The sequence below is a fragment of the Crinia signifera genome, chromosome 2 (assembly GCF_055691185.1).
Source record: "Crinia signifera chromosome 2, ASM5569118v1, whole genome shotgun sequence".
Lineage (NCBI taxonomy): Eukaryota > Metazoa > Chordata > Amphibia > Anura > Myobatrachidae > Crinia > Crinia signifera.
In genome coordinates this window covers 303,583,653-303,600,089 of record NC_139218.1, presented here as the reverse complement: position 1 = coordinate 303,600,089, position 16,437 = coordinate 303,583,653, and the positions used below count along the sequence as shown (strand labels likewise).

The following is a 16,437-nucleotide window of genomic DNA, read 5'->3' as shown; positions in this document are numbered from 1 at the left end:
ACCCAGCGCATCCCAGAGCTAACAGAAGGGACAGCGCTGTCCCTGCTGTTTAGATAGGGCTGCGCCAGCCTAATGCTGGCTAAGCCAAAAGCGACAGCGGGCGGAACGGTCAGCGATGCTGACCGTTCATACATTTGGCCTGCTATGATTTAGATAGCAGCGTCAATATGGACTGGGGCACATCCCGGCTCCTTAATACATGGGGGAGAAGCAGTATAGTGCACATAACGTGCGCTGATACCCATTCTCCCCCATAACGACCCTTCATACATCTGCCCCTGTGAGTACTGTGTTTACATTTCTTTTACAGGAGTGGGCCCTTAATGCCAAGCATGGTGTTGTTCTCAAGTACCGGCATGAGGACGACTCTTGCTAGGACATGTAGTCCTTCTGTAAAATACAATGTTCCTTTAGATTCTATCTTTCCCTGTTATTAACTCCATGGTGACAGCCCTGCCATAGGGTACACTTTACACTAGCTTGGAATATCTCATTAGGAGAGAATAATGCTTTGTCCACAGGAACACAAGAAGAGGGTCCTCTGGCTATGGCATTACTTCCCTGCTACTAAAGCATGGCTCTGGTTTTACAATTACAGGAGACCCCCTACTCATTTTTATCTCTGTGTTTTTAAAGCCAAGAGCCTAGTTAAGGTTCATTAAATATACAGGGGACACCTAAACAATATGAGCCTTGTATTTTGGGAAGCAGTCGCAGTTCAAAAAGCCCAGTGCTGGTTATGATTTCCATAATTTTATTTAATCTATATCGCTTAACACACAGAGCAACACTTAGGTTATTGAGGCATACTAATAAAGTAGTGTAAATAAAATAAAAAAATGATTGAAAAATATTTAAACCCTATATATCCTGTCTACTTGAAAATGCTTCTAGATCGCTCAGGGAATCAGTGTGTTTGTGTTCAGTCACGTGATTAGTCCCGATCACGTGACCATATAACTTTATTGAACACACTCACCTGAACAACACACATCTGTTCATTTATTATGTATGTCTAGATTTATTTTACATATACTAAAGCTTTCTCCTGTGCTCCTTATAATGACCTTGTGTTTTAATATGACCATATGCTGTTTCTTTCCATATTTCTGTGTCCTAATTATATGGTCACATGACCATTACAAACACTCCCCCAATTGATCTAGGGGGTATATATACAGCTTCCTGTCACATCCTGTCACCACTGCTCCTGATGAAGACGTCCTGAAGACGTCGAAACGCGTTGAGCTCAGCCACATCCAAGATCCTGAAGATCTATCCAAGCTTATCCCCCGACTTGGACCTTCCAATAGCCTGAACCACTTTGCACCAGGCTCCAGTACAGCAAACCGATTCCGGACCAGCTATCACCACCTTGGGCTGTTAGCCCCCCATCTCCCAGGGCAGTGATCCACGGCGGTGCTATACCATCCCTCACCACCATTCCTGCCTCAATCCAACGGAGAACTAGGTCCACACCTCCCGGACAGAGATTCACGGCGGTGGCCATTCCATCTTCCACCCACCTTTCCTGTTCTACTAACATCTGGAGGCAGTTGGACCCACCAGCTGGGAATTAACCGGTACTTTCTCAGGTTCCCAGATGAGATCCTGACATTTCTCCTTCATCGGTGGTAACTATAACCAGATACTGGCACATGAACTGTCTTCATCATTTTTTCTTGGAGCCCAGTGCATGCATTATTCCCATTTTTCATCTTCTTCACCCCCTCCCCATTTTTTAACATATTGCGCAATTTTTTAACACATGAATTTTCTCTTTATCTATGTTTAGAGAGTACTCTCTTAATTGTTACACTGTACAATAAATGTATTTTGTATTTTCTTAAACCAAGTGTTTAATTGTCATCATTCAGAAAAACCCAGCGCTGTATAACCCCCCTTTTTTTGCTCTATATTCTACACGGGGAGACTTACACCCTCCCTCATACAGCAGCTTTAATTGGCTTCGAGGTTCACCTTCTTCTTTCTATATTTAAACCCTATCTGACTCATCGCACCCTATGGGCGCTCTTCACACCACCGTAAAGAGCTCCACCCCCTAAACACCACTATTTTGGGGGTGTGGGTGTACTGAAGGATAGAGAGGGGGTGTGTGGTGTTTACACAGGTGGATGAGGAGGTGTGGTGGTGTCGAAGGTGGGGGTGCAAGGGTGCCATGAGTGGGGGAAATTACTCATAGGAGATTGAAGGGGCATGGCCTAGTTGCTCATAGAGTAGGCTGTTTACCTGGTAGCTCCCATCTACAGACTCCTGCCTATTATCCTGCAACCTGTTGTGGCACGGAATTAAAATCCCCCTGGGTGGCTGAAGCCTTTCTGAGTGAGATTATATATAATTAAATAGTTCTAGAGAGGTGTGCTACCAAAACCAGTATAAAGATTGAAAGGGAGAGCCAGGGTGGGAGTATGGCATGCAATATAGAAATTGCATCTGTAGATTGTAAGCTTGAGAGCAGGGCCCTCCTAACTTTTTGACTGTCTGTAAACTATACAGTTTGTTTTATCACTGCTGCCAACTGTAAAGCGAAACAGAATTTGCTGCGCATTGTAAGAAACTATTATTAACCAGAAAATTATTTTAATTTAGTAACCCATCCTCGGTTATATGGTTAGTATATATTTTGTTTTATAAATTGTGTTAAAATATAACTTTTTTTTTGAAGCTGAGAAAAATCTAAGTGAATGTCAAAAAAAAAAAATATATATATATATATATATATATATATATATATATATATGTATGTATGTGCATAAATATATGAGAGTGAACTAAGAAGAGAAATTTGCAGTGGGTCTACTTAAACTATGGCTATAAATGCTTGCTAGATGGAGTGAGGAACGTCTGCATCAAATGATTATCAACACTGTATGACTTTCTCCGAACAATCAGTATATGATAGGGGTGATGAAATGATAGCAACGACTGAGAGTAACCAAAATTGTGTTACATTAATTAACGGGTAATTTATCTCAGTTCCACACTCCACACTGTCTACCAAGCATTTATAGGAATAATTTAGGTAGATGTACTGCATATTTCTCTTCCTCTCCTCACTTTCATATTTTTATGCACATACTTTAACATTTTCCTTTTTTGCAATCCATTCCCACTTGAATTTAAATCCCACTCTTGTTAGTTCTGCAAGACTGAACTGGAAACAACCATTTATACTGGGTACACACTATACAATTATAGGAGAGCCGGCAGGGACTAAGTGACGGCAAGGGGGAGCAGGGCCATGCTGCATTCGGGACTAAATGGGTGTACACACAAGCTGTAGCAGGGAGATTTTGACCAAGTTATTTTTATTTAGTCAAAATCTCCCTGTCGCTATAGGAAATAAGCCAGTAACTATCCCCAGCAGCAGCCTGTACTTACAACCTAATAGACAGTGCAGCGTCTAGCAAGAATATTATTGACTTTAGTGTCTATTTGGCCGGGCTATTGGGACACTGTGGGGCCGCGCATCTCTACTGCTTCCTGTGTACACATGGGGCGATTCAGGTGCCCAGTGTGCATGCACCTTAAAAGTAAAAAGAAACGCCCGCGGAGAGTTAACCCACTTCTAGATACATTATTTCTACGTATATTTCTGTTTTTAGCTTGGTTACATCCTTCAGCGCATATCTCTGGATTATGAGATCTGCATTGAAAACAATCTATTCTATAGTACAGCTTAGTGGCAAAAGCATTGGTAATGAAAATGTCTCTGTCCAGAAACTTAAAGCAATGAGTTAGTATTCCCCATACCTTCCAACTGTCCCACTTTCTGTGGGAACATCCCATTTTTTGGGGACGTTCCCACGTCCCGCCCGGGGCCGGCACATTTGGGCAGCGTCAGTCATCTGTTAAAAGATGCTGTGCGCAAAGAGTATATTCATGCCCCAACACCCTTCCACGCCCCAATCGTTGGCACCCTTTTCATCCAGCATGTTCCTTTATTACATTTATATAATGGTATAATTAAATATTTGTTGCTGCAAAGGTGTCCCATATTAATTTATACATAGCAACACTTTACTGCTTACAGATGACCGTTCTTGAATAAAGTTACATTTTATTCCTTCCAACATAACATACAGTATGAAATGGTCAGAAAGTACTTACTGCATTTGAAGAAGCACTAATATACTGCATAACCATCTCTCTCTTCGTTGCAAAGTCTTTCTCACGCAATGGTGCTTTTCGATCTTCTTTTAAGTTCATATCTTCCTGAAATGCAAATATTCAAACGTAAGTTAGTACAACGGAGCAAATTAACTGGCTAACTGGTAGGGTTTGACAAGGACAACTAAAAATGCACCCAACTGACCAAACCAAACCCCTTTATTTGTTCTGTACCAACTGAAGGTATAACATAACCAAGTTTCAGAAAGCAGGAGGTAGAGTAGGATGATGGCACTTTTGCAGCAAAGCAGAACGAATCAGCAGTACCATTATCCAATGGCAAACTATCACACATGAACAGTATCATAACAATTACTAAGCGAAAGGCGAAACCAACCTGTAAGCAATGTTGTGGGTAGCAAAAGCAAGTGAATATTTGGATTTAATTTATCATTGAAAGGTGAGGGCATCAGTTATCCTATTTGCCCCAGGAGCTAAAAGTTTCCAGTTATTTGACTACAACCTCCACTGGAGACCTCTCAGGCTAAATATGACAGAGCACCATGCCACACAGGAGGACCAGAAAAGGGAAATTTAGCATGTTCTAATTCACCTTGCCATCTCATTTACATGTTTATCAGTTTTGCGCGGTTGTGCAATTTATTGGGGAGCTATGAATATTGGCATCTTTAGCTAGAGAAAGTTCTGATTCCAACAATTATACTATAACACACACAACTGAGCGACAAAGAGGTGCATGGGTGGATTCGTGGGGGGCCGCACCCAGGCGCGTAGCTTAGGACCACGGCTTTCCAAGCTGAAATGTTTTCCCCATAGGATAACATGGGACCTGCTAATTCCAACCCCTACCCGGTTCCAACGGCTGGAGGTTCACCCCTTGGCATCACATAAGCGTGTGGTAGATCTCATTCAAACCCGAATCACTGGGCCTTCAATCTGATCAGGCTTGTCCATATGGGTCAATTAGTTCCAGAGATATTGCAGGTAAACCAATGTTCTTTCATGGCTGTTCATGTACTTTGAGGGCAGATGACTCTGGAACCAAATGGCCCATTTTCATGGGACAAAAATCATTCGAAGCCCACTCAAAAGTTCTTCAATATGATACTAGTCTAGACTTTTTGTCTCCAAGCTACAGACCTCACTCCCGGCAATATTGGACATGCTTCAGAACTTCGGAACCTTTGCCGGATAAAGGATAAATGTTCAAAAATCAGAAATACTCCAGGTTTCTGGGGTACAACTGCATCTAACCCCTCCAGGATTGCTTAATCAATTCAAGATTAATTCCCAGTCAATACAATATTTGAGGGTAATTATTCCATCTAGCATATCAAAACTATATCCATATCACTACACCCACATCATAACTAAAGTGTTGACGCAACTTGAGGCATAGAAGACACTACTGCTGTCCCTGTTGGGGAGAGCGGCGGTATTACATTCAATAGTTTTTCCCAAGCTATCCTACTGCATCCAGATGATCCCTTTGGGCCTTTCTAGAACAGATAAAGTTAAGCTCACTAAGGGATTTTTTTTAGGTTTTTATGGCAGGGGAAGAAGCTCCACATTGCTAGATACAAGTTGTATTGCAGGAAAGCTGAAGGAGCATTGGGCATACCCAATATTCCAGCTTTTACAAATTCAGTATTCATTAGGTATATACTAGACTGGTTCCATGGCACGGAATCATATACCCACATATCCTTGGGGAAGAACATACTAGCTCCATATGCCCCGGCTACCCTTTTGCATGTCCCACGCTCAGAAATGCCTCAGGAGGCATTAGATGTTTTATTTGCGGATACATACCTCTCTTAGTTAACCATCAACAAAAAATTAGGTCGTAGACATCAGATTACAAAATATGCAACCTTTTGGGGAAACCCAAAATTTCAACCGGGCATGTTGAACTCAGGTTTCATAAGATGGAAGTCAAAGAGGATTCTAGCAATCCGGAACATCTTCGATCCGGGGGGGGGGATCCTTAATTTCATTTCAAGATTTAGCCACAAAGTTCTCCCAGCCACATAGGGATTTTTTTATTTACCTACAGGCCAGACACTATATCTAATCTATGAAAGCACCCATGCTCCAAATTAATGTTCAAGACCCTTTACAGTCCGTGTTCGTTCTTAGCTCCACCAGGCCTTACAGGTTTAAATATCTTTACCGTGATTTATTACCGGTGGCGTACGATACGATGTGGACTGAGGTTGCCACTAAGTGGGCAGACAACATTCCGCAGGTCGACTCTCTTCATATCCTCACACGCAAATTAGAGCAGACACTGAAAATGTTGCAATCCGCAATGTTACAGGAGGTAGATATGAAAACATTACACAGGGCATACATCTCGCAGTCACAGAGAAAATACTTTGTGCCAGGAGATTTAGGATTAGGTTTAAAATATAAAAGTGTATTCTCTTCATTTTATCATATTTAGGATTGTGGGAGAATATGCAAGTTTTGGGATAAGGTTATGGGGCTGCTTAATGAGGTTTGCCACTTACAACTGCAAAAAGACCAGTTGGCCATGCTCCTGGCGAACTTCTCCAACTGAAATCTCCAGGGCCGCAAGACGGTGCTGACTCCCTTCTTGACCACGGTAGTTACAGTTGCTAAAAAGATTATTCTTAGATGCTGGACATCATCAACCCCACCCTTCTTGTCGGCAGTTAAGTCAACATTGCTGCACATATTTAGATAGAAGGGCGGCCATGCCGGATGTTGAGAGGGGAGTTGCAAAGTTTTATAAAAAGTGGGGGATATATATTGACTATGTAGACCGTGAGGTGCGAACCCACATCTACAAAGTGTTTGAGGGTACTACCTGGTACCAACATAGGTCACTGTCAATGTAGACCACCGCACCGAGCGGTCTTCCATTCGTTGTGGGAGGGAAGGGGAGGAGGAAGGAATTTAGTTAAATTTAGATAGTTAGGATTGAAAGTCTTGAACAGCCGTACCCCTTTTCTTCTTCTCAAATGCCGGACTTTAAGACAACATAGAACTGATGCAAGGGTACAGTTTGTGTGAAATAGATTAATGCTGTTCTATGTTTTTCAATCTTTATTTTGTACAGTGCAAATAGACCAATATTTCTTATTCACTATAGAGAATGCCAAAGTTGCTATACAGTGTGTTTCTTATGGTCCCGCAATGCTACTTCTGTACTATCTATTGTTTTGGGTGATGACTATAAATGGAAATAAAAAATTGTTTTGGAAATAAAAAAAAGAAATCATGTTTAATAACCATTTAAGTGCCAACATCTCTGTGAGATATGTGCAAAATATCGGCTAATGTTGCCATAGTCGCTCATATTTGTTATATAAATTCAAAAAATCTGCTCCCCCCAGCCAAAATAGTTTCTGGCATCCCCCCTTCCCTCCCCTCGTAATACCCCTTACACCGTATGCCACACACTGTAATGACCCTAACCTATGGTTGGATGATTCCCATCAAATAGAGAGAGAAGAGAGAAAAGAAAAAAGGAGAGAAAGAAAGAAAAGAACAGATACAGAATAATAAAGAAAATGAGATAGAGAAAAGGAGAGTGGGAAAGGGGGAGTAAGAGAGTGCGAATGAGAGGGGGAGACAGATAGGGTGGGCAAAGAGGGGAGAGACCATATAAGAAATTTAGAGTAAACAGAGGGAGAATACAAGAAATTAATAGAGAGAAGGGAGAGAGAATGAGGGGAGGGATACAGAGAAGGGGGCAAGGGGAGGAATGGGGGGGAGAGAATAAAAAAAAGGAGAGTGAAGAAAAAGAAAAGATAAAGATGGGAGAGAAAATGAGAAAAAGAAAAGGTGCGCATTGTAATGACGGGCAGCATCTGAGCACACGCTCAGATGTTGCCCAACTGCTCCCAACCCAGCTCTGTGCAGCGTGACATGTTCAGAGTTCTTACTGCGCAGCACGCTGGCCACACCCCTCACTCTGCAGTTCCAGCTGCTCTGTTGTTTCCCTCTAACCGCATAGAATTTCATTGACCCTCCAGGATGCTTTGCTGCACCGCTCACATAAGTAAAATGTGCGGGGCAGGCAGTTTGGGGAGCATTTTTTTTAGGGAGGCGAATCCCAGGATTGAGCATTTTTCAATCCTGGGATTGAACCAAATGCCCCGGCATTGGCATCCCTAGTGGCAAGGCTACATTAACAATACACTGCATCAGTGGCAGCTGAAAGTAAAATAGGGGAGCAAAAACAACTGACCGTCCCAAACGGTGATATTTGGCAGCGGGTGTGACTCCCCTATTTGAATTTTGTACTGTGCTGTAGTCTCACCTCTGGAGCCGTCACTGATCAGCGAACAGAGGATTGCGTTGTGTGTATGCAAACACGGTATACTGTATTTCGCTACATTGTACTTTCGGTAGAAAGTATGCCAGGTTCTAAATGTGTGTACCCATCTTAAGAGGCTTATATTAATAATCTTTGCACTACCATGATTATTAACAATCAGTATCAACAGATTTCATCAAGTGGCTGCTATAGCCCATACTGTACATTAAGCATGTTTAAGCATGCCTTGACTTCCATGAGAAACATATCAGCAGATGCATTTATATAGTGAGATTTCTCAATGGATAGCATATAGGTTGTATATGAATAATTGGTACTTGTTTCCTAGCACGGCCACACCGATTAAGATCGGGGTGATCGTGCTGAAAAAAATCGGGTCGATCGCATCGCATGCGATTTGGTCGCATGCGATGCGATCGACGCGACCGACCGATTTTTCACCCGATTTTTTCATTAAATCCAATGTAAATTGGGTCCCTGGGACCCAATTTTACATTGGATTGAATGAAAAAAATTCCCAACCCCCCCAAATTCAAGCGCGTAAACCCCACCCCACGATAGACGGCAACCCGAAGCGTGGCGAGCGCAGCGAGCCCGCGAGGGGCGGCGGTACGCGTCCTCCGACCTTTTCATGCCCTACTATCCACTAGGGCGTGGAGTGAGAATAGAATAGTGTGGCGAGCGCAGCGAGCCACCGAGCCCGAAGCGTGGCGAGCGCAGCGAGCCCCGCGAGGGGACGCGGATACCTTCACAGGTAAACGCGTCCCTTCGCGGGCTTCACAGCTGTCCGCGTCGCCACGGACACCTGTGAAGCCCGCGAAGGGACGCGTATAACTGTGAAGATATCCGCGTCCCCTCGCGGGGCTCGCTGCGCTCGCCACACTATTCTATTCTCACTCCACGCCCTAGTGGATAGTAGGGCATGAAAAGGTCGGAGGACGCGTACCGCCGCCCCTCGCGGGCTCGCTGCGCTCGCCACGCTTCGGGTTGGCGTGTATCGTGGGGCGACGACGGGGACATTTATAATGTGAAATGGGTCATATTGACCCATTTCACATTTTTTGACATTTTTACACCATTTCAATGTTAAAAAATTTTTTAACATTGAATCCTATGCAAAAATCGGGTGCATCGCGTCGCATCGCGTCGGGACCAATGTTAATGGTCCCGACCGACGCGATGCCCCCGATATTTTAACTTCCCGACAAGATTTCAATGTTAAAATTTTTTTTAACATTGAAGTCAATGGAAATATCGGGGGCATCGCGTCGGTCGCGTCGGGACCAATGTTAATGGTCCCGACCGACGCGATGCACCCGATTTTTGTTTCCTAGCCGGCAAAATGGACCTGATTTCAAAAGAAATCGGGTCCATCGGGGTAATCGTGTCCCTTAATTAAGGGACACGATTACTTAAGATTGTGGCCGTGCTAGGAAACAAGTACCGAATAATTCATATTAAGTGGTATATGAAGTAGAATAGCAAGGTTTGCAAATAAAGCGGTTCCGTTATAAAGTACTTCAGCTGCCCAGACTAGACAAGTTAACAGGTTGCATTCCTCAATGTCAACTTTCTGCCATAAGCTTATTTTGTTCTCTATAAATTACACTGTGTTTAAAATGCTTGTCAATATGAATAATATTATTTTGCTTTACCTTACTTAAACATATCAAACAGAAATGCTTCTATTTATATGCTAATTTATGAGTTAAATCTTGCAGAGGTGCCATACACTTAGTCCACAAAGAGAATGGAAAATGTAGGTCCTTACTTGGAAAGTTACAGCAATAACTATTCTCTATAGACCCCCAGACACATACTGTAGGTAGAGGAGATCATTCAAAAACAAGTCTGCAACATAACTACAAATACAGTATTACAATCTTATTTTGTCTCCGCATATCCACTTCAGAAATCTGCAACACACTCCAGATATATTATCTCCTTTATTTACTCAAGAACTCCATGAAGCAGTGTTGGAAGGGTTATTAGCTATAGAACTGCACACACACAGCTGAGGTAGCCACTTCATTTGCAGCACTAATATTCAGGATGCTAGAGATGAAATCAGCTCAGTAAGTGTAGGCACTATAGAAAAGTCACTATCTTTATGAATTATCAGCACATACGTTGGGTATTGCCACTGTGTGTAGGCAGCAAGCTGTATATTAAAAATGAATTATAATTATTAGTCATAAGATGCATAACAGCAGCAGTCAGGGAAAATAGAGGACCTAAGGAATTTTGACTGCTAGAGGGAACTTTCTGTCTCAAGCATTTGGGCTCCCATCCTGTACTCTTTCAGTATGCGATTTCACTGGGTGTGGTATAGCTCTCAGATAAGGTCTAGTCAGACAGTCAAATAGGTCGACACCAAAAGTTAGACATACATTATTTATGCCCCGTGCACATGGATCCATGTAGTCTATTTTTCTATTCAAAATAGCTCGGTACACTATTTTGTTCTCCCTATATGCCACTTGGGTGGTAAAGTATGAAGAGGTCTGTTTAAAAAAAAAAAAAAAAAAAATAGGAAATTGAGTGCGTTGGCATGTCTAACTAAGTGTCGACCTACTGACCGACTAGACATTGGGGGTATCCAATCCCCTGCGTTGGGGAAAACAATGGCGGGTGCCTATTCAATACTGTTAGTGTTCATTCTAGCACCCACTATCTTTGAAAATCCATGCAGTTCCTCTTCCCTGCCTGGGGTGTCGCTGTCTGATGTGGAGTTTCTAGCACGGGTCTGGTTTGCATATCAGTGCTGATATACAGACCACACTGTGCTAGAAGTACCACAGCAGACAGCAACACCCCAGGCAAGGAAGAGGAACTGCTTGGATTTTCAAAGATAGCGGGTGCTAGAATGAACACGGTCTTCCCCGAAAGCATTGAACAGGGATCTCGGCAGACCGGACCCGACTTTAGAAGCAGTTGGGCCCGTTCGGGTGAGTACGGCCGTGGATTGTCGAGCTCCCGGCCACAGCTTGACGATCCACAGTGTTTGGCAGGCGGGACATTGAATCCCACCTGCCGATTCTTAGTCGAGCCGGCCAAAAATGGGACAGGGTCACGGCTATCGGGCCAGACCAACCCCCCATTGGACATGTTATATGCCCAATGGACCAACCAAAAATTCTGGGGTTGCTATTTTTTTTCTAGTTCCTGTAATTTTATAGTGAATAAGCAGCTCTCCGACCATGATGGCAGGCAATTAATACTGGTAGGGAAACTAGACCTATAATAAACCTATTAATTAAGCTACAATTTAGGACACCAATTCTAAAACAGGTTCCCTTTATTTGAAAGTTCTGTTATGTCCTTCAATCTTACTTAATGGGCCATTTGCTCCTTTTAGGGGATTTTAATATAGTTATTGACCCAAGTATAGATAAATCATCCAAGCTTCGCCCCTCGAAAGACTCTCCTAAATGTGACTACTCTGCTGCTTTTTGACACGTTATTAATGAATATGAATTGTAGGACATCTGGAGAGACTACGCATTTTATTCCCCTGTTCATGGGTCATTTTCTAGAATTGACATAGCATTCTCAGATAAGTGGACTTTGCAACAGATAATTGGGTACTTGTTTCCTAGAACGGCTACACCGATGTTGATCGGGTCGGTCGCATCGCATGCGACCAAATCGCATGCGATGCGACCGATGCGATGGTCCCGATTTTTACATTGATTGAAATGTGAATAGGGTCCATGGGACCCTATTTTACATTGGATTCAATGTAAAATTCTCCCCAGACCCCAATTTTGACCCCCTCAACGGCACCCCACGATTGATGCCAACCCGAAGCGTGGCGAGCCCGCGAGGGGCGGCGGTACGCGTCCTCCAACCTTTTCATACCCCTACTATCCACGTCGGCGTGGAGTTGAGAATATAAAGTGTGGCGAGCCCCGCGAGGGGACGCGTATAACTTCACAGATATACGCGTCCGCTCGCCACGCTTCGGGCTCGCCACGCCGACGTGGATAGTAGGGGTATGAAAAGGTCGGAGCCCGCGTACCGCTGCCCCTCGTGGGCTCGCTACGCTTCGGGTTGCCGTCAATCGTGGGGTGACGTTCACAAAGGGGGGGGAAGCATATACATTGAGAAATTGCCCATATACCATTTTTTGCCCGATTACAATGTTAAAAATATTTTAACATTGAACCCTATGGCAAAATCGGGTCCATTGTGTCGGTCGCGTCGCGTGCCATGTTAATGCACCCGACCGAGGCGATGGAGCCGATTTTGCCTTTGCCAGCAAAATGGACCTGATTTCAAAGGAAATCGGGTCCATCGGGGGTAATCGTGTACCTTAAGTTAAGGTACACGATTACCCCCGATTGTGGCCGTTTTAGGAAACAAGTACCAATAATTGCTTGGTCCTATCATTCTGTCCTGTTTTAACTTGGAATCCCTATTACTTTGGAACCCAATTTTACCATTGGGTGACTTAACAATTGTGTTATGTTGTTCATATACTGTAACCTAAAATAGCACTGTGAGAAACTAACCTAATTTCTATTTCATTTTCCACCCATAACTAATTTGATTGGTTTATTTCACAGACAAACAATATTCATATAGAAGGAAGAGGGCTTTCATGGTTTGATTTAAATATACTGACTCTAAATCCATCCTTTGCTTAAATCACTCACAACATTATCTACTCTGGACCATACATACGCCACCATTACTACAAGGCACTAAAAGGTGTTTCTGTTCTAAAAACATTCAACTTAACTTGCAGCATTAGGGGTGATTCAAAAACACTATACAGGTTATAGCAGGTAAGACCCTTACTGTAGAACCTTGAAGTGAGCACAGAAAGAACTTGTGCCTTGCTGTTAAGTCAATTTGGCTTATTGTGGATAACTCAATTCTATCCAATTCTGCAATGTCTGTGCAGACATGGCATAATGGACTTCGACAACCTGGATAAAGAACACGCTGGCTATTGAAGTTAAGAACTTACTGTACTCACCTCCACCGCTTAAGCAAATGACACTAACAATACATTAATCCAGGATGCTGATTTTAACACTTTTCATGAAGAGCTGCTAATTAAAAGTTAAACCTAGAACAATGTACTGATCTTAAAATAAAACGTCCATGTCACGTACTATATCTCAAAGATGATTAACTCATTAGCTGCCTGTGAGCTGCTTTAAACTTGCAACTATGGAAAAGTAATCTTTGTTTTTAATACATTTGCATGTGTTTAGCTGTAATAACATTACTCTATAAACTAGAAATCAAGTTATGTCAAACAAACAAATAATCTAGCCCAGTGGTTCCCAAACTGTGTGCCGTGGCACCCTGGGGTGCCTCGGGACACTTGCAGGGGTGCCTTGGAATGATGATCCAGGAACAATCCAGGAACAATTCAGGGGTGCCTTGGAATGATGATCCAGGAACAATTCAATAGTGCTTGCTACCCATCATCCAACATTTAGACAAACAGAAGCAAACTCTGTCTTTCACCATATAACTGACCCTATGGAAGACCTATAAAAACAAATTATTAAAAAAAAATAAAAAAATTTCCACAATTCCTAGTAAGAAAGTATTGTCTTAGGGGTGCCGTGAAAGAAATTCTAATGCTCTACGGTGCCGTAATTCAAGAAAGTTTGGGAACCACTGATCTAGCCTCAATTGTGAATAGCAGGCAAAATATCATAACATTAAACAAGTGAAGATTGTTTGCAGCTTCATATAACATGTACGGACACACCACAAAGAGACCAATAAGAGAAAAATTGGTAGAAATCAAGCGATGTCACAAAATACACATTTATAGGTGAATTGATACATAAAAACACAGAAAGATCATGTGGCTGTTGTTTTACACAATTATACCACCAAATATAAAACTCTAAACCTGAAAAACACATAAGTAATACATACACCAATTAGCAGCAATGATGTGATTAAGACATATAAGATTACTGCTGTTTATGTAGTCTTCCGTTTTAAAGTTCTAAATTATTATAGGTGTTATAATTGTGTAAGATACCGTGCGTGCCTTATACACACATTCCTTACTTAACGACCTACCTGTTTATTGACCACTCAGACTTACAATCTGGCCTTCTTTTATCGACCGCATTGCGACTGCTCTTACTTACGACCCCCACCCTTGCGTCCCGCCTACCCATTCATACTTATGACCTGCCCAGACTGTTTAGTGACCCATGCTGCACACGTTTTGCAGCGTCTCTGTGACATGTCAGAGAATAGGAGGAGTATGACTTTTCTTTATTTAAAAGTGTACTGTACTTGTATAATGTATTTTTTGAACCCGGTCGTTAAGTGAGGAAAGTCTGTATATCAATTAGTGTTTATTCTAGCACCTGCTAGCTTTGAAAACCCATGCAGTTCCTGTTCCCTGCCTGGGGTGTCGCTGTCTAATGTGGTGTTTCTAGCACAGGTCTGGTTTGCATATCAGTGCTGATATACAGACCACACTGTGCTAAAAGCACTACAGCAGACAGCGACACCTCCGGCAGGGAAGAGGAACTGCATGGATTTCCAAAGATAGCGGGTGCTAGAATGAACACTATCAATTATTTTGACAATAAATGTGTATGTTATTTTAGTTTGTTCACAGGAGGGCTCTTTTTTGGTACTACAGTAAATATATGTAATTTATTTATAGGTGAAAAATGGAAGAAAGAAAGAAAGAAAAAGGGCCAGATTCTCTAAGCTTCAAAAGTGATAAAATGGAGAGTGATAAACAGCCAGCCACTTTTGAAACTTAGAGAATCTAGCCCAAAAACACTACTTGGTACTTTGTGTTTTTTTTTCTCTTCGCTAATTTCACTTAATCCGTTCAATATAATAAATACATTTTGCTACGTGACATTTTTTTTTTTTTAATGTATACTGTATGTAAAAGATAAACAAATATAGAATATACTATACATTTGGTAATCATGTAAACAGAAGTCCCAGCATAATTTAATTTACATTTATTTTTCCAGTTTAGCAAAACAAAATCATTTTGTGATAGACCCTGTAAACATATGTGGTGCTGTGATGAGATGATCCAGGCCTCAGATCTAGATCAGCTCTTTAATGCAGGAAACACTGATAATCACGCCACCAGTCACAAGCCTGTTACTGGGCCGCACTGTGATGCATGCTAATGGCAATCCCTATTAAATTGCTTTACCTGTGTCTGTTTGCATGTCTCTGTCTACTGATGTTGAATTATGCAGCCATCTATGTAAATCCCATACTTCCCTCTATCTTCTCACAGAGCCCTTGTGTCAGTCGCATGGTGAAGTGATAATCCTTTTGCAATAAATTAGCTTGCCGACAATTAACATGAGAAGAGATAGGTTTCAAAACGACTGCACTGTATGATGATGCTGAAGCTACAAGAGTATAACAGCGCAGGCATAGAAATGGCATACAGCAGACTCTGCTTATGTCACCTACACATGACCAAAGTTACTATCATTCTGCTATTTGTATTTGCCCTAGAGACAGTGATATCTGAAACTTTATTAACTTTTGTATTTAAAGCAAGTGTACGGCCATCAGATTAAAATCTACATTTAGAAAGAGAAATTTATAAATGAACAAATGCTACATTTAAAAGTGAAATGAACCATCAAAAGTACTGCCTTTCCAGAACAGCCTATTACACCCTTCATATATGTATAGGCAGGGCTATTTTTCAGCAGGCTCCAGCAGGAACTGAGGCCCTTATTCTAGTTCACTCTTTCTGACAAAATATTTCTTAGCTGGACAAAACCATGTGCACTGCAGGTGAGGCAGGTGTTACTTGTGCAGAGATAATTAGATTTGGGTGGGGTTTTACACCTGCCTCACCTGCAGTGCACATGGTTTTGTCCATCTAAGAAATATTTGTCAGAAAGAGTGAACTAGAATAAGGGCCTCAGTTCCTGCTGGAGCCTACTGAAAAATAGCCCTTTGTATAGGTGTTTAGAGGAGGACAATGGGGAGGG

General features: G+C 42.2%; 1 protein-coding gene across 3 annotated transcripts in view; it reads right to left on the bottom strand.

Annotated features, from left to right (window-relative positions):
* DIAPH3 (diaphanous related formin 3) overlaps positions 1 to 16,437 on the bottom strand; it is an 870,768-nt gene that overhangs the window by 665,273 nt on the left and 189,058 nt on the right. For all 3 annotated transcript variants that reach the window (XM_083168891.1, XM_083168892.1, XM_083168893.1), the window contains one exon: positions 4,132 to 4,236. In XM_083168891.1, the coding sequence (XP_083025017.1) occupies positions 4,132 to 4,236 (105 nt within the window). The remainder of the gene's footprint in view (positions 1 to 4,131; positions 4,237 to 16,437) is intronic.